At 37.2% G+C, this 18,839-nt stretch overlaps 1 protein-coding gene across 3 annotated transcripts in view; it reads left to right on the top strand.

The window, feature by feature from the left end:
- Positions 1-18,839, top strand: part of Unc79 (unc-79 homolog (C. elegans)) — a 236,360-nt gene that overhangs the window by 152,233 nt on the left and 65,288 nt on the right. For 2 of the 3 annotated variants that reach the window (XM_013014130.1, XM_013014112.1), the window contains 4 exons: positions 3,836-4,122; positions 7,302-7,484; positions 8,140-8,302; positions 11,770-12,993. In XM_013014130.1, the coding sequence (XP_012869584.1) occupies positions 3,836-4,122; positions 7,302-7,484; positions 8,140-8,302; positions 11,770-12,993 (1,857 nt within the window). Of the gene's footprint in view, positions 1-3,835; positions 4,123-7,301; positions 7,485-8,139; positions 8,303-11,044; positions 11,195-11,769; positions 12,994-18,839 lie in introns of all 3 variants that reach the window. The other variant, XM_013014121.1, reaches the window with a different exon arrangement.

Genomic DNA, 18,839 nt, shown 5'->3' with positions numbered 1-18,839 from the left:
ACACACACACACACACACACTTTTTTTTTTGTCAGTCGTGGGGCTTGAACTCTGGGCTTGGGCACTGTCCCTGTGCTCTTCAGCTCAAGGCGAGCACTCTACCACTTGAGCCATAGCACCACTTCCGGTTTTCTAACGGTTTATTGGAGATAAGAGTCTCAAGAACTTTCCTGCCTGGGCAGGCTTTGAACTGTGATTCTCAGATCTCAGCCTCCTGAGTAGCTAGGATTACAGGCGTGAGCCACTGGCGCCCGGCTAAGGACTATAAATTCTTATGGGGAGGAACGAAAACATACATAAAAAGTTCTGTCTTGCATAGTAATTATTTGCCATATGAATGTTAGAAAATACTAGAGAAAATTTTCTCTATCATTCTCTTTCTCCTGCCCATCCTTCTCTTTTCTTTGGTAAGTATAAGAATTTAGAGTTCACATCAGTACTGAGGAGAGAGTGGACATATATAAGAAAAATGGAGGGCTGGGAGGGTGGCTCAGTGGTAGAGTGCTTGCCTTGCATGCATGAGGCCCTGGGTTCGATTCCTCAGCCTCACATAAGCAAAAAGAAAAAAGCCGGAAGTAGCGCTGTGGTTCAAGTGGTAGAGTGCTAGCCTTGAGCTGAAGAGCTGAGGGACAGCGCCCAGGCCTAGAGTTCAGGCCCCATGACTGGACCCAAAAAAAAAAGAAAAAAAAAGAAAAAGAAAAAAAAAGAAAAATGGCTTCTGGGGTCCAAATCCACAGCATAGAATTAAGGAGATGGGACCAAGGGTCCGCCGTGAATGGTGAAGCAGGCCATGAGCAGACACGTGAAGATGGACCACTGGTCCATCCGAGTGGTCTGTTCTGAGATACATCATAGACCAGCTCATGGGAATGTAGAACATTCTTTGTGGAGTACCAGGGGATAAGTCTGGAAAAGCAGATCCTGATCCTGCCTGGTTTCAAATTATTTGAATCTTTACCATTGTATTCAACTTTGGAGTTTCAGTTTTCCAACTCTATATACACTAAAGTCATTGTAGGAAAAACCCTGCCTCCATGATTATAAAAATGCCTGCAGTTTTCATTATTGAAATAATAGGGTCAAACTCCATAACATGTTATATTGCTATGGTTAAGAAAAGTAAAGGAAATGCATGGGCTAGAATTTGAAACTACTATTTGTCATTCCTTAGAGAAAATACTTTACGCATTTAGTTTTTAAATGAAGATTTAATAGCTTTTATAGATAACTAGCATATGAACTTTATCCTTATCAGTGAACAACATTTCAGCATATCCATAGCTCATTTTTTATAGGACTTAGGTAACTTTTCTTTCTTAAGAGTATACCAGTCATAAGTATACTGTAGTTTTTAAAAAGTTAATAAAGTACACGACTGCAAATCCTACAGTGGAAGGGGCAAATTATTGGACTTTTATGTTATGCAAAAAGTTAATAGTCTATTAATTAGGTTTTTTTCAGAGCAGTTAATGGTTTCTCACTACTGATTGTTCAGGAAAAGCAAAAGAAGCAGCAAACTTCCCCTTAAAGTACCAAAGACCAATATGAATCCTCAGTGAGATGAGGCTATATATGAAATGAAGCCTCCTCTCTCCGATAAGACAATATGATTTGCTGGGAAAACTTAAGGTTTACACACTTTTTAAAACATGCCCGCTTGAAATGGCAAGGAGAGGTTTGGAATAGTGAAGCTAAAATCTGATGGCTTATTTTGTAGATTTGGCCTGTGATAGAGTGAAATGATAGTACAGCCCTCACTGGGAGCTTCTTTCCTCTATATCAAAGTCCCTAGATGTTTAGAACTAGGCGTCAAAGATGCCACTCCCTCTGACATATTCCCACTAAACAAGTTAGTTCATATTTGGAGGAGCCAGACAGACTTGAACGATAAATATTCTCCTGAGTCTTGCATCCCAGAGCTAAAAGGAATTATGTTGAAGCTATGTTGTAACAGTTATCATTTGCTGCTATAATGACATTGGACCCCGTAGAGAACACTTGTCACATTTTGGATCAAACTGTCCTGAAGCAATAATGTCCTTCAAATTGTAAAAATAATCTTTTTCAATGATGAAGAGATAGTTCTCTAAACTTTTCTTTGTTTTTATAGGGATTTATATAATCATTGCTTTTGACCAAATCCTGTGTTACAAATATTTAACTGTACCACACAGGATGTTTCACATATCTAGCCTGTCACTGAAATATGATGTTCCACATAAATTGATTTCAGATGCATCCCTAGTAAATAATATTATTAACTTATTGATCACTCTCTGCATGTGGTACACTGTAATAAACAAGTCCTTTGGAATAATTTTTGGTAAAAAAATTTCTCTGAAGTACATTGTACATATTCATTCCTCCATGGTCAGCTTTAGAGAGACAGAAAATGTTAATGTCCTAGAATGAAAAATGTTTTCCCATGTGAGGAGCTCTCAGAGCAAGTTGGTTCTGCTACCTTTTTACTCACTGTCTACAGTTTCTTCTTGGTATATCACTTGTCATAATATATGCAGGTCTTAACTAGTAAATTCTGAATTTGACATGACCTTCAGGCTAATTAGTTTCAGAGAAAAAATGGGCTTCAGACAGCTTATTGCTGCAGTACAGAGACATATATCTTATATATCTTGCTTCTGTGTCCTATAAGACTAAGATATTTTTTTTCCAAATGAACTGAGAAGTTCATGAGTATAAATTGCTAACTTTTTGTTGCATCATTTATATCATAATTATAAGGAATATAATCAAAGCTGGGTTGTTAAAAGTTTTGTAACCAAAGTTTATTAGCATTTAGAACTTTTCCCTGTATCATGAGAGATGAAATGCCAGTGTCCTGCTCTTACCTACCAGACAAAAACTTAATTTCCAGTTTAGATATTCTAATGTTGCTTTTCAAAAGGAGTAGAATGCAAAGTATTTTGAATAAGCCCCCAGATATAAATACAGAACAAATATCACTCTTCCTTCCCTAAAAGTACTAAACCACACCTGATCACAAGGGGTAGGAGAACAAAGGAAGACAGGATACAGCATTGACTTTGAAAAATAACAAGGAAGTCAGTTTCAGGGTTAAGGGAAAGGGTAGGCTCAGATAGGTTAAGGGAAAGGGTGAAAGTATTTTATTTTCATGTGAACTTTCAGTTCACCTTCATGTGGTGTTTTCTGTTTTTAAAAGTTCATGCATTTCTTTCTTTATCCTGTTTGTCTCCCTTCCCCTCATATGTTTCTCATTTCATATTAAAGCACTTATAATTTGCTTCTTATAATTTTTGACTACCTCATTCACAGAGTAGACATTCCTGAATCTCAAGATTTGGGGAAAATTTTTTTTACACCAGCTGATCATGAGCATGAGTGAGTTGAAATAATAATTTAAACAAAGTAACCCAGTGGATTACTTTTATGCTCAGTGGGTTCAGACTACTATTTTTTGGAGTAATTCTTGGATGCTTATTTTACAAATATGGAAAGGAAATGTCTCTTTTCCACTGAGAATAAAACTTTTCCAATATATTTAAAATCGCTAAATCCAAAGTTTACTTAGTCATCTTATAGTTTGAGGATAACATCTTTATAGTTTCTTGTTTATATTTCCATTTCCTTACTCCCAAGTAATTTGGCACTAATGACATAGTAACTTCTACCCCTGAACTGGTGTTTTGCTTAGGAGCCTTTACTCTGTGCCTTTATAAGTTTCTTGTCTAAAATAGAATTTTTAAATATTTAGTAGGAGCAGAAAGAATTGTGCTTTTGTCAGTGTCAAGTGAGACTTTAGTGTAAACTCAGGTGTGGAAGAATTACCCACTGACCGTATTCCTTGTACTGACAGGACAACAATCTCCTGAGAATGACAACACCATCAAGGACCTGCTCCCAGAAGATGCTGGGATCGACCACCAGACAGTTCATCAGCTGATTACAGTGCTCATGAAGTTCATGGCCAAGGACGAGAGCAGTGCTGAGTCAGACATCAGCAGTGCAAAGGCCTTTAACACGGTCAAGCGGCACTTATATGTCTTACTTGGCTATGACCAACAGGAAGGTTGCTTCATGATTGCACCTCAGAAAATGCGCCTGTCAACTTGCTTTAATGCATTTATTGCAGGAATTGCCCAAGTAAGTGTAATAACAGCTTTCAGAGGTCACACCATGGGTTTCCATAAAAGCAAGGCATTATATTCTGTTCAGCCAATGTTAAGTGCCCAAATTACTTGGTATTAGGCAAGGATACATAGAGAGGACTAGAAAGCTGAATAAGAATTAGTCACTTGCTATCATAAGGGAATGTGTGTGTGTGTGTGTTTATAAAATACATGAAAAATAAAATTTGACCATTTTAAGTACACAATTCAGTGGCATTAAGAACATTCATGTTGTATAATCATTCATCTCTAGACCTTTTTCATCATCGTAAACTAAAATTCTCTGCATTGGTTAAACAATAACAGCATATAAAATTTTTTTTCTTTTCTGGCTTGAAATGCAGACAGTTGAGTTAATCAATATAACTTGATTTCATGCCACACTAACATCATTGCATGTGTTCATATTTATATGCATTTCTAACTTCTGTATCATATACCATCGTATACATTTTTCATACTTTAGTTTCATTCCTTTAATGATGGACAATCATATTGCTTCAATTTTTTACTACCCCAAACAGCTTTGCAATGAACATCCATGTATATCATACCTTATTGGTTACTGTGAGAATTCCTTTGGGGTGTGAATCCAGGCAGAATTGCTGGATCATGTACTCATGCTGAATTTGATCAGTGCTGCATCTCTTACTCTTTAGATTGACTGCAGCAATCTGCAAAGATAAGGTCTTGGGGATAGAAAGATGAGAATGTGAATTTCTAATTTTAATTGTAATTAGCTCTTATAGCATTAGCATCCTCTGCTTGTTTGTCTATAAATAACATAAGGTTCCTTCCTCTCTTCCTTCCTTCCTTCCTTCCTTCCTCACTTACTTCTTTCTTTCTTTCTTTCCCTCTTTCTCTTTCTCTCTTTTCTTTCTTTCTCTCTCCCTCTTTCTTTCCTTTTTTCTCTTTCTTTCTTTTTTCTTTCCCTTCCTTCCTCCTTCTTTCCTTCCTTCACTTCTCTTTCTCTCTGTTTCCCTTTGTCTCTCTTTCTCTCCTTTCTTTCTGTCCCTCCCTCTTTCTTTCTTTCTCTCCCCCTCTCTCCTTCCCTCCTTCTCTCCCTCCCTCCCTCATTCCCCCTCCCTCCCTCCCTCTCTCTCTCCCTCTCTTTCTCTCTCTCTCTCTCTTTCTTTCTTTTACTTTTTTTTCTTTTCTTTTTTTTGCCAGTCCTGGGACTTGAACTCAGACCCTAGAACTGTCCCTGAGCTGCTTTTGCTCAACGCTAGTGCTCTACCACTTGAGCCACAGTGCCACTTCCTTCCTTCTTTCTTTCTTCCTTTTCTTGTGTGTGGTGGTCCTGGGTCTTGAACTCAGGTCTTAGGTGCTGTCCCTGAGCTGCTCTAACACTTTACCTCGTGAGCTATGCTCCACTTCTGGATTTTTTTGTGTGCTTAATTGGAGATAAGAGTCTTATGGACTTAGTTGCCTAAGCTAGCTTCAAATTGTGATCCTTAGATCTCAGCTTCATTAGTTCCTAGGGTTATAGGCATGAGCCACCATATATAAGTTTTTCATTTCTCTCATTATTATTAGAATTAATGTATTGAAATTAAGCTTTATCAGAGCTTCTCTATGGTAGGAACTCAATAAACAATAGCTATTATTATTTATTTGCTCAAATATATTGTAGTATAATGAAAAACATAAGCAAACTATGCATAGAGTTATCTCTAGCTGATGTTGATAACTGCATGGATCACTATTAATACTTACCTGTGTATTATGAAGCCAAATATGCTATTTTAGTTTATAAGCTTTACTTTTTGCTCCCCCTTCTCTGAATTGATATTGTGGATGTTTACTTTAGAAATATAATAAAAAAGAAAGAATGATAAAGAATGTTTAATTGGACTACATAATAAATAATTACACTACATTGTGACTATGAAGAGGGCATAATGAAATGTACTGAAAGTTGAGAGGGTAAGGAGAGAGCGATAGAAGAGCTTACCTGACTAAATTATAGCAAATGTACCTCAGAAAAACCATGGGGAAACTATTTGTACATTATATACATAATAAAAAATGAAAAAAAAGAATGGAAAGGAAAAATAAGCGCTGTTGGAGAGTGAGTACCAAACAGCAGGTGGAGAGAAGGCTAAAGAACAAAATTCACAAAGAAAAGAAATAGAGTCAGCAAAGAAACCTTAAAACACCAGAAAATATAACAAAAATAACATTTTGGTATATATTGCTCCTTCCAAATATCATGCATTCATGTCCACATGTGAATATATGAACCTACATACTGGAAAAATAATAATTATATGTACTGATTTATATATAGCCTATATAAAGTTGAAAATTATTATGAAGTTCCTATATACAAACTTAAGTCTTCTGCTTAATGTTCTTACTACAAAGTGTTCTGTTGTACAAATAATATTTTTAAATTTCATTTTGTTGTATATAGAGATTATTTTCAGTGTATGAGAACAAAGCCATGTTTAGTATCTTTATACATCCATTTTAGAATACTTACCTCATTTTTTAGAATATATTTAATTTCTGTATTGGGGGTTGTATGCTTTTTCTTATTTCCAAATACATATTGCTAAATTGCTCTCCAGAAAGACTGTGCAAGTTAAAGTCTTGCTAGTAGTGTCTAAGAAATGACATTTTTGGGTTGGGGAGTTGACTCAGTGGTAGAGTGCTTGTCTTGCATGTGTGAGGCCCTGGGTTCAATTCCTCAGCACCACATAAGCAGAAAAAAAGCTGGAAGTGGTGCTGTGGCTCAAGTGGTAGAGTGCTAGCCTTGAGCTGAAGAGCTGAGGGACAGCACCAGGGCCAGAGTTCAGCTCTCATGACGGACCAAAAAAAAAAAAAAAAGGACATTTTCCTACATAGTGATCAAGATGACTTATTTTCTACATTGAGACTACTTTAATTCTAGTTAATAGTTAACTAGTTCATTTTATCCTCAACAGGTGATGGAATAAATAGATAAGAGATAAAAACTTTCAGTAGTAAGTTTTTAAAACTTTCTGACAAGTTTAAAATAATCCTGGTTAGTACTGTTAACGTTTCATGAGATGCCTGTAAAAATTTTGTCTATTAAATATGGCTTCCTGTGATGATTCAAATGTTTCCTTTTGATTTCTGAGTGTTCTTGCTGTTTTCTTTCAGTTACTAATATTCTTTCTATTTCAGGTTATGGACTATAACATTAACTTGGGAAAACACCTTCTCCCCTTGGTGGTTCAGGTGCTCAAATACTGCTCTTGTCCTCAACTACGGCATTATTTCCAACAGCCACCTCGTTGTTCCCTCTGGTCCCTAAAACCTCACATCCGGCAAATGTGGCTAAAGGCCTTGCTCGTCATCCTTTACAAAGTGAGTGGCTACAACCCCTTTTTGAGTTCTCTTAGGAGTATAGCTTCAGGACGATATCTGAGTTTTGAGAATTTTGTAGTACAAAAATTTGATCTTCTACAATGCTTGATAAGAAATGGACTCATTACTTTGCATATGTAACTGTAACCCCTCCCTACAATATCTTTACAATAAAAAATATATAAAATTGGGTCTTCTAAGGAGGGATCATGATATGCAGTTAGTGCCAAGAAACAAAAGGGTATCGGAATGAAAGTAAAATAGCAGGCGATGTCAATATAATGCTCTAAAAACATTTTTTTAAATAATGAAGTAACCCCTATTCTCAGAATCTCATATTTTATCTAAATATTACTAATTATTACATCAGAAAACAAGGAAGATATTTAAACATATTTATGCCTGCTAATATTCTGGAAGGCAGTTGTAGCTGAAAACTGAATTACGTTGCTGTCAGTGGTAGATGCAGGAGGAAGAAAGTATGGTCCTTTGTAAAAACAAGGCTATGATCTCAGAATCTATGTTTTTACTTGTTTATACATTCTTTTTTATGTTCAAATGATATCAAGAAAACATATCCAGCAAGATCAACTGGAAAAGCTTATTCTTTAAAATAACCATTTGTATTTTCCTCTCCTTCCATTTTATTGAGCAGTATCCATACCGAGACTGTGATATCAGCAAGATCCTGCTGCATCTGATTCACATAACGGTCAATACCCTCAATGCACAGTATCACAGCTGCAAGCCCCATGCCACGGCAGGACCTCTGTACAGTGACAACAGTAACATAAGCAGATACAGTGAAAAAGAAAAAGGTACTTTTCTATTCCAGACCTAGCTTGAGTACCCTATATATCATTATGGGAAAAAAAACACTATTTTGTTCATCTTTCCCATGAATATTACCCCTTTAACTTTTTAATTGAGCGCTTGAGAAATTATTTGGGCCTTCTAACACATATATCATAGAAATAATACTAGGTAAAAGCATTTCCTACCAATTGATAAAATAGCTTTTGTAGACTTTCTCTTCCATATTGTAAACATCTTGATTTTGGGTTATAATGTAAATCTTGATTGGCAGTCAATGGAATCATCACTTGAGGGTTAAATGCTTTTATCTAACCTTACTATTCAATATGAAGCAATTCAAGGAAATGACATATTCTTAGTGCACAAGTATGAATTATTCCCCATATTGACACATTTTCTGTTGATAGCCTTTCTATAAATGTGAAAAGTATAATGGAATATAAAATATAGCAAAATTACAGTCTGGATGTTTTCAGGTGAGAGATGAAGAACTAAGGTGTATCTATTAGAATTATAGAAGACGCCATCTAATGTAATCCTAGGAGGAAGATCAAGGTCTAGTGACACTCTGTGGAGTTAGTACAGTCTGCATTGGTGAGACTGCTCTAGAAATAGCTCCGTAAGATGGATTGTTGCCCGTGCTCTACTATTTTTGTTACTCAAATATCTAAGAATATAAGTTGGCTTCAGACAAAAATCTCAAAACTAGACTAAGTTGTGGTACTATTCAGATCCTTCCTGAAAATAATACCTTACCCATCAGCATAGGTCTCTGGAAAACTGGGTGGGTTCAGTTGAACCACAAATGCTGTCAATGTACGTTCAGTGTCTGGGCCTGGCACAGATGACCTTCCTGGAGGGGTGGTGCCATCTTGCTCTTCTCCTGTTTCTATCACACAGCACAGCACATTCTGAAAACTTCCCAAAGTTATATAATAGAAGTCATTAGAGCAATTGGTTCAGAAACTTATCTTTTAAAGGAGAATGCTTTCCCCCAGAGGCATGGGAATTTGATGGGCTTCCCCATCCTTGTGGGAATTTCACTGGGAGCTTTTTATCCATTCTGATTGTTAACATTTTTTTTATTTGCCTAACAAAAATACTATGGCTATATCATTTAAACTTTACTGGCAGGGCTGGAGGCATGGCACCGCACTAGAGCACCTGTCTGAATTTAAACACCAGTACCATCGAAATAAAATGTACTGCTTCAAAAGTTTCTTAAAACTTTCTTAAGAAACAAAAGTTTCTTAAAACTAGTACTTAACACAGGTGCCCGTGGCTCATGCCTGTAATCCTAGCTACTCAGGAAGCTGCGATCTGAGGATCATGGTTTGAAGCCAGACTGGGCAAGAAAGTCTATAAGACTCTTATCTCCATTACACTATTTAAAAAAACCAGAAGTGGAGGGCAGTTCAAGTGGTAGAGTGCTAGCCTTGAGCAAAAAAGCTCAAGGACAGCACCCAGACCATGAGTTCAAGCTCCAGGACTGGCATGTACAATTTTTTTTAAACCCTAGTGTCTCTATTCCCCTACATCTAAGAAATGTTGAATAATCATAATCATTCCTAATTTTCATCTTGCCATGTATAGGTGTGTGTATATATATATACATATATGTGAAATAGTATTATTTCTGTAATATTCACAGAAATAGTGTACTAATTCTTTTTATAGTGATATTCAGTGTATTTAAACAGCTTTTTTTTTGTTACTTTGTGTATGGCTTTGGCCGTTCAAAGGGATGAAAGAAGAAAATTTGTAAACTAAGTTGTTTGCGTTGTGACATACTACTTGTTTCCTTATCATTGTATTCTGGGTTGATTAGAAGTGGCCAAATGGAGGTAGAAGAAGAACATTGAAATAAACTTAATAGGCATAAGTTGTCCATTTGTTTATGGATACTTAAAACCTTAAGAGTCATGAATTGGCATGTTGAGTTGAAACCCTTTTGCACGACTATTTAAAGATAATAAAAATATTTTTAAATGAATAAACAAAAAAATCATAAGATTCAAAGATATTTTCTAGGGTTCATGAGATCCGTAATAGTTGTTGAATAGTGTCAATATCTAAGAAAAAGAGTCTTACTTTAATAGGAAGAAGTGTTACTTTCTGTTTCCTTTTTCTTTGTTTAATTTTTCCGTCCATAATCATTTGTGGAGCTTCTGAAATGATGAGAGGCTTTTCTGAGCTTTTTCTGTGTGTTGTGTGTTTCATTATCAAATGTAGAGTACAGTATTTTGCATTCACAGAGTATAAGGTGAATGTACTGTTAGGCTGTGTCTATGCCAGTTCCTAATTCCCAGGAAAGAATATACAATTTTGGAAAGTCAAGAACTACTCCTGTTGTCTAATTTCTTGTTGCCAAATTAGCCTGAAAGTCCATTTGAGATAAGAGTCGTGTTCCAAGCAGTATAACAGACTCCTGGACAAAGTAGCTGCTATTTGTGTGCCATTGGATCTTAATGTAGTATACGCTGGGAAAAGTTTTCCCAAAGAGGGTTCTATTTGAATATTGAGATGCCTCTCAAAAATGCTGCCAACTGTCGCATTGAAAATACTGGCAATCTTGTTACAGATTATTCTGTCTGACATAGGAATATTAGCCCTGTAGTTAGGTTTGGCTGGTGGAGAAACCACCTCAGTTGATTCCAGAATGCTTTCACTGAAATGCTTGTATAGACACAGCCTAAGAGAGAATAACCTCTTAAGTGTAATTTTGACTTTCTCTCCCCAATTAGAAGAAGATAGTGTTTTTGATGAATCTGATATTCATGATACACCTACTGGACCCTGCAATAAAGAGTCTCAAACTTTTTTTGCAAGATTGAAAAGGATAGGCGGCAGCAAAATGGTGAAATATCAGCCGGTTGAGATGAATGTTCAGAGAAGTATGAATTTTTTCTCTTAGTAATTTTATGCAGAAATGTTGTACTCTACTGTTTGTTTGGGGTGAAATCTTAATTTTATTATGTTACTACATATTTTGATATCGTTGATTTTTATATATATGTATGCACAAACAGTATATATATACTCATTTATATATATATACGTGAATTTACAGATACATCATTAACGTCATGATCGTCTTCAAGGGCCATTGCTTGATTTGATTTGTTGCAAAAATGTTTGCTTCTCTTCCACACAATTTGAATACAGGTTTCTAGATCTGCCTCAGCCAAAAAAAAAAATTCCTCTGTGCACAAATGAATAGAGCTGAGGAATTAACCTTGATTTTTGGAAATCAGATCATAATCTTGCTGGTTTGGTTTCTTTCTGTCCAAAGTTTTCCAGCTTATGACATTAGATTAAACCTTATGAAAACTTGGCCACAAAGTCAGTTTTCCCTTCTGGTGGAGCTGGGATTGTGATTATGGTTTATGCCAATAGTTGCCCAAGTTTGAGGGGAAAAAATGGTGAAATCTCCAAGTAAAATAGTACTAGCTTTTTCTGTTTTAATCAGGTGAAATAGAACTGGCTGAATATAGAGAAACGGGTGCATTACAAGACAGCATTCTACACTGTGTGAGAGAAGAAAGCATTCAGAAAAAAAAACTGCGCTCTTTCAAACAAAAATCTCTTGATATAGGGAATGCAGACTCCCTCTTGTTTACATTAGATGAGCATCGTAGAAAGTCTTGCATAGATCGGTGTGACATAGATAAGCCTCCTGCCCACGCAACTCACATCACACAAAGACCAAACGACCACGCCCATGGACGTTCTAGACAGAATTCTGCTACGAGGCCTGACAATTTAGAGATCCCTGAGAATCGACCTATGGAAGGTTTTCAAGAAACTCGAAGGCCTGTAATTCCAGAAGTTAGGTTAAACTGCATGGAGACATTTGAGGTGAAAGTTGACTCCCCAGTAAAGCCTGCTCCTAAAGAGGATTTAGATCTGATAGATTTGTCCTCAGATTCAACATCTGGGCCAGAAAAACACTCTATACTCTCAACATCTGACAGTGACTCTCTTGTATTTGAGCCTCTTCCACCTCTTAGAATAGTGGAGAGCGATGAAGAAGAGGAGACCACGAAGCAAGGAAATGGTGGTCCCTCAGGTAAAAATGCTGCTTCTTCTCCCTCCATCCCCAGCCACCCCTCCGTCCTCAGCCTGAGCACAGCTCCTCTTGTGCAAGTCAGTGTGGAGGACTGTTCCAAAGACTTTTCTTCTAAGGACTCAGGAAATAGCCAGTCAGCAGGCAACGACGACTCTGCTCTCATAGCCCTGGGAGATCCTACAGACTCGGAGGAGTTATCAAAGCCGGAGGAGCTGCGAGAGCTTTCCTGTGGCAGTCCACTAACACTTAAGCAAAAGCGAGACCTCCTTCAGAAGTCGTTTGCTGTCCCTGAGGTGTCAATGGATGATAGCCCTGACCCTGGCACTGAGGAAGAAAAGCCTGGGCAGATGCCAAGTTCAGGGGCAAAAACTGTCCTCCTCAAAGTTCCTGAAGATGCTGAGAATCCTATAGAAAGTGAGAAGCCCGACACAAGTGCCGAGTCTGATACAGAGCAGAACCTGGATAGGAAAGTGGAGGAGGATGGAACCGAGGAATCAGAATTTAAGATTCAAATTGTTCCCCGGCAGAGGAAACAGAGAAAGATTGCTGTCAGTGCTATTCAGAGAGAGTACCTCGACATTTCTTTCAACATTCTAGACAAACTAGGAGAACAGAAAGATCCAGGTGAGCCCATCTCTTTTCTTTCTTCTGTCTTTACTTTCAGGTTTGTGAATCTTACTTGCTAGGGTTTGAGCACCAAATACGCATCAAATTCAAAATCTTATAATGTCAGAATTTGACATTATAGCTGCTTCATAACCTCTCTGAATTCTTCCTGCTTACCAGAGTATGGCAGAATCAGATGTGGTTTTACTAGCTTCATAAATGTGTCTGTGTTGGTTGTTTCTAAACTTAACAGTCAGTTCTTGACCCCTGTTGGCAATAATAGACAATGATTGGTTGATACTAGAATATTCCAAATATAACATTAGATTTTCTCAAATGGAAAAAGTAATTAATTGGAACTCTTTTTTTTGCTATTTTTTCTGTTCTGGTTTAGTAAGCTGTGATATAATCCAAGGGAGGAAGAACAAATCTGGAGAAGCAGAGTGCTTAGAATGACTAAGAACCAACTGTATAATCATTTAGAAAACTACAGCTGATTATTGATACTAGCAAATATTAGAAGCCAAAAATTACCAGTTCATGGTAAAATTGTCACAGTACATGGGTTTGCTCCCTCAAGAGTCAATTTTCTATATTTTCTTGGAGGCATTATATCTAAGAAGATAACCCTTAAAAAGTAGGAAGCTAATGGTGCATCTTATTCTGAAATACACTTGACTGTAGTTTTGCAGTGCTGGTTAGAATACACAGTTCCTTTCTTCACTCAAATCTAAGCAATGATGATAGTGGTAGTAATGATGATGCGATACTTCAGGAAAAAATAGAATTGGCCAGTGACAGTTATTTTAGTATATTTGTTGACTAGAGAACATTGAGAAACTAGCAAAGATCTTAGAGACCGCCAGCCTACGTCTCTTTATTTGTGAGAAGATTCTGAGGCATAGAGGAAGTGATGTACCTTATACTAGGTCACATGGCTGGACAGAAACAGCGCCAGGAGTAGTCTCTCAATTCTAGTAGTACTTTTTCCCCACTACTACACCCAAAAGCAAGTTCTCAGAGAATGTGCTTGGGCTTTTAAATTTTCCTCACACGTTTCTAACAGGTCCCATAAGACAGAGATTCATACCTTAAAGTTGCTCTGGAAAAATGTATTGACTGAACATCAATGTATTTAGAAAGGTCATGCTCAGCCAGGCAGGGAAAAAAAGATCTTGTTAAGGAAGCTTAAGAAATTAAGAAGGTTTCAAGGGAAATGAGGGCACCTTTTTAGAAGTTAGGAAACTTGCTGCATAAGAATAGAATAAAACATTGGCCTAGAAACTATAGAGGAATAATGGATGGGTATTTGAATGAGGTAGATACATAGATGTAGATATAAATATAGACAAAGATAGAGAGACGATATAGGTCATAGTACATATGTTTATATGTACATGTGTGGTCTTCTTTATTCATTCTTACATCTGATTATTTCCCAGGCTACCAGGGAAGGAACTAGTTTTGCATTCATATATTTGAAACCACACAAAAGAAATGTGTCTCAGAGTAATGACAAGATGTATTCAAATTTTTTATAATACATTCTCTATGATCATAGTAATTTTTGTCTCAGACTTTTTCAGGAACTGGGATTATTTTTATTATAGACAATGCATCAGTTAACTCCTTTACTCTCCTACCATATTGCTCAGAAAAAAGCTGCTGAGCGCTAATAAGAAAACTGTTCATAGTTCTTCAGAGTTACCAACAGAGCCTGTCTTTCCTGGATACTTTGAATATAGAGACTTCCCTGTTCCCCACAAGAAATAAACATGAAAATTAGTTTGAAGAAATGTATGTCCATAACACTTCTCCTCCTAAAGAGGCATATATCTACGCTTTCCTTCTGGACAGTGGAGGAGGCCTGTGGACTCAGAGCATTGCTTTACTCAGGCTTCCCAGGCTTTCTTGACTCTCTCAGCAAGAGCAAAGGAAGCCCAGACACCTGTCCATTCTAATCTCTCTAAACTCACAGCCTTGATCCCACTAATTGTCTTGAGCTCAAGACTCCTCTTACTGTGTACATTCTGATAGTATTAGTCCTGCTGACAAATCATAGGATGTTAGGCTGTTTAGCTCCATGACTCAAATTTCTGTAAACCCTGCACATCCGTTGTGTGTCTCAACCTTGATTGACCCCAGAAACTGTATCTGCGTCCTCAGAAAGTCAAGGTCTTTCATGAGCAAAATACCTTATATGTTTTCTTGCTTTTGTAATTATTTCCTTGGATTTTATAGACTGATAGAAGCCTGGCTTTCCTCAAGGTCACAACATTCGCAACAGTCCATGTAGATGTCTTCCTTACTCATCATTGCTCCTCGTAGGCCTTTCCCTCTTTAGCTATAACACACACATATTCAGCTCCGAATCTTGTGTTATTAAACCTTGATATTCAAAGTCTCATTGTTACACCAATCCCCCTCTCTCATTTGCTAGCAAATATGAAATAACCAGGAAATAGAATTCTGGATCTTTTTTTTTTCTTTTCAAACTTATTCCTGCCTAAGTTCTTTTGATGACTCTTCTGACCATCTCACTCATTTCCCAGTTCCCTGAATTCATCTTCTCCAATGATTATGTTTTGTTTTCATGTGATCCTCTACCTTAGCTTAACCACTCATTTCCATGGTTATATCATAGATCTTCTTATTACCCCTACCTCAGTCTATCTCAGGACAATGCTTATTAATCCTACTGTTGTTCATTGTCTCCTACTTCATGTCTTCTCTCCCTGCTCACCTAAATTCATATCTACTGGTATAATCTGTCCCTGCCTTTATCCTCTGTAGCTTTTGCTTTTTTAGCTTTGCTTGACTAAACACAGTCCTTGCTAAATTAAACTCTCCATTTATTTGTACTTGTTCCTATCAGATTAATGTGACTAGATAAAACCATAGAATGAAGCTGCCTTATTTGAAATATATGGTGTAAGCCTTAACTGGATCCTTAAAGCTACTTGGTAATCATACCATATTTTCCAGATCCATATTTCCATTCTGCTACATGATTGTTTTATAGCTTCTTTTCTCCCAAAACTTTTAATAAATCCACCTGACGTCATCCATAACTTTCTACCCCCTCCTCTGGCTGTCTTTTAGCATTTGGACATATACTCCCTGCTTTCCTGGCTATGTTTCCAACTGAGATATCATTGTTCTTACCTATGCCAGGATCAAGCCCCATAACAATTTTTGTTCTCTGATTTGAGCATGTTGCATTTTTTACATTAAAAAGTGTTCTTATTATTATCTCTAATTTTCTCCCATTATGTTTTTTAATTTAAATTTTATTGTAAAAGTGATGTACAGAGGGGTTACAGTTATATAAATCAGGTAATGAGTACATTTCTTTTTGAACAGTGTGACCCTCTCCTTCATTATCTCCCACTTTTTTCCCACCTGACCACCCTCCCTGCCAGGTTATAAAGTTAATTTCCAACATAGTGTCTAGTGAGTATCACTGCTGAATTGGTTTACTCTTTGTCCCACCATTTCCGTGATTTCCCTTCCCCTCCCCAAATCAGATACACTCATGTATAAGACAAAGGGTACAGAAACCAAAAACAGTGACAAAAGGGAATAAACTAAAGGAAAAAAAAGAAAGAAAAAAATAAATAATGGCAAACAGAACAATGAAAAACCTCTTGTTTCCATTTCTTGGAATTCATTTCAGAAAGCATCATTTTATATGGTCATACACACATACCTATTGAGCCATTGTGATCCTCTCCTAAGAATATACTCCTTTGCTTTCATTGTGTGAATGCTTAGAGTACTGTTTAGTTAATCATGTGTAAGTGTAATTATTTGTCTTTTATTATCCATTGGATTAACTTGTAGGTTTATAGATATATTGTGGTTATTGCAAATGAGGGACACTATCTCTAGCCATAAAAGAAATGCAAATCAAAACAACATTGAGATGTTACCTCACTCCAGTAAGAATGGCCATTATCAAGAAAACTAATAATAGCAGATACTGGTGGAGATGTGGCCAACAGGGAACACTACTATACTGTTGGTGGGAATGTAAACTTGTTTATCCACTGGAAAGCAGCATGGAAGTTCCTCAAAAGACTACACATAGAGCTTCCCTATGATCCTGCAATCCTAGTCGTAGGAATTTACCCCAATGACCACAAACTAGCCCTCACTAAAGCCACCTGCACAAACATGTTTATTGCAGCATTATTTACCATAACTAAGATATGGAATCAACCTGATTTCCTCACTGGATGAATGGATCAAGAAAATGTGGTTTGGGGCTGGGAAGGTGGCTCAGTGGTAGAGTGCTTGCCTTGCATGCATGAGGCCCTGGGTTCAATTCCTCAGCACCACATAAGCAGAAAAAAACCCAGAAGGGGTGCTGTGGCTCAAGTGATAGAGCTCTAGCCTTGAGCTGAAGAGCTGAGGAACAGCGCCCAGGCCCAGAGTTCAGGCCCATGACTGGACCCCCCCCCAAAAAAAAGAAAATGTGGTTTGAATACACAATGGGATTCTATGCCTCCATCAGAATGACATTGCCCATGTACAAGGAATTGGAAGGACTTGGAAAAAAATCTCATTAAGCAAAGTAGCCAGTCCTATCTTGTTTTTTCTAAAAACTATCTCTATGAAGCAGTATTCTAAAAACTATCCCTATGAAGTATAAGGTCCATATACGGTCAAAAGTGTACTTGCCAAAGCCACCAAGGACCTCCATCATTAAATGAAATAGTCAGCACTTATATCTAGCTTTCTAACATATTTATAAAATTTGACATAGTTGATCACGCTTCTTTAACTTGAATTCCAAGATACTATACATTTGTTTTGGTTTCTTATTCAGTCACTCCTCATTCAGTCACTCCTCAATCTCTCTCTCTCTCTCTCTGTCTCTCTCTTTCTCTTTTGGTGAGTCATGGGGTTTGATCTCTGGGCCTGGGTGCTGTTCCTCAATTCTTCAGCTCAGGAGAGTGCTCTACCACTTGAGCCACATTGCCACTTCTAGTTTTCTGTTGGTTAATTGGAGATAAGAGTCTCATGGGCATTCCTGCCTAGACTGGTTTTGACCTACAATCCTTAGATCTCAGCCTCCTGAGTAGCTAGGACTATAAGCGTGAGCCACCGGCGCCCGACCTCAATCTCTTTCATTGGTTTCTCCTTGTCCCCCTAATGAGGGGAGTACACAGGTTTCTATATTTGATCTTTTTTCTTTTCTGTAGCTCCTCATTTTCATTATGATTTCATCCAGTGTTGTGTATTGTCTACATGCAAAGATAGCTGTCAATTAGAGTGTTTTCTAGCAGAATCAGTTGCATATAACAGTAGGCATTTATTTTATTTGGGAACCTCTCGTCACTGGGGACTGACTGTGCTTGGGTGACCAGGCTGCGCTTCTCTTGCTTCCATGAGAAAACCTGGACACTGTAAAACCTGGGAATATTCTTTATAATGTGATAGCAAAGTCTCAGAGAACAAACTCAGTTGTGAGCACTTTTCAAGCATCCTTTAATGACTATAAACAAAGCAAATCAAACAAAACCAAGAGGCAAATATACTCTGCTTGTTTAGTGGGAGAAACTTCAGAGTCACATAGTAAAAGGTACCAATTGAGGGAGAAGCAAAGAACTGGGACTACATCTCTTAAATATTGCACGGGATATACTTATACTATACGATAGTAAACCTATATCTATTGTTCATCTGAAATTAAAATGTTTCTGAGCATTCTCTATTTTTCTGACAACCTTAATCTACCTTCAAAACACATCCAGAATATCACACCTTATTGCATGTATATCTACTTTTTCTACTATGGATTAAATCACTAGCATCTTCTTACCTGACTTAACTGTATAGCTTCCTAACTGGTCCTGATA

This window comes from Dipodomys ordii, unplaced genomic scaffold, assembly GCF_000151885.1.
Source record: "Dipodomys ordii isolate 6190 unplaced genomic scaffold, Dord_2.0 Scaffold2, whole genome shotgun sequence".
Taxonomy (NCBI): domain Eukaryota; kingdom Metazoa; phylum Chordata; class Mammalia; order Rodentia; family Heteromyidae; genus Dipodomys; species Dipodomys ordii.
This window is presented reverse-complemented; position numbering and strand designations above follow the sequence as displayed.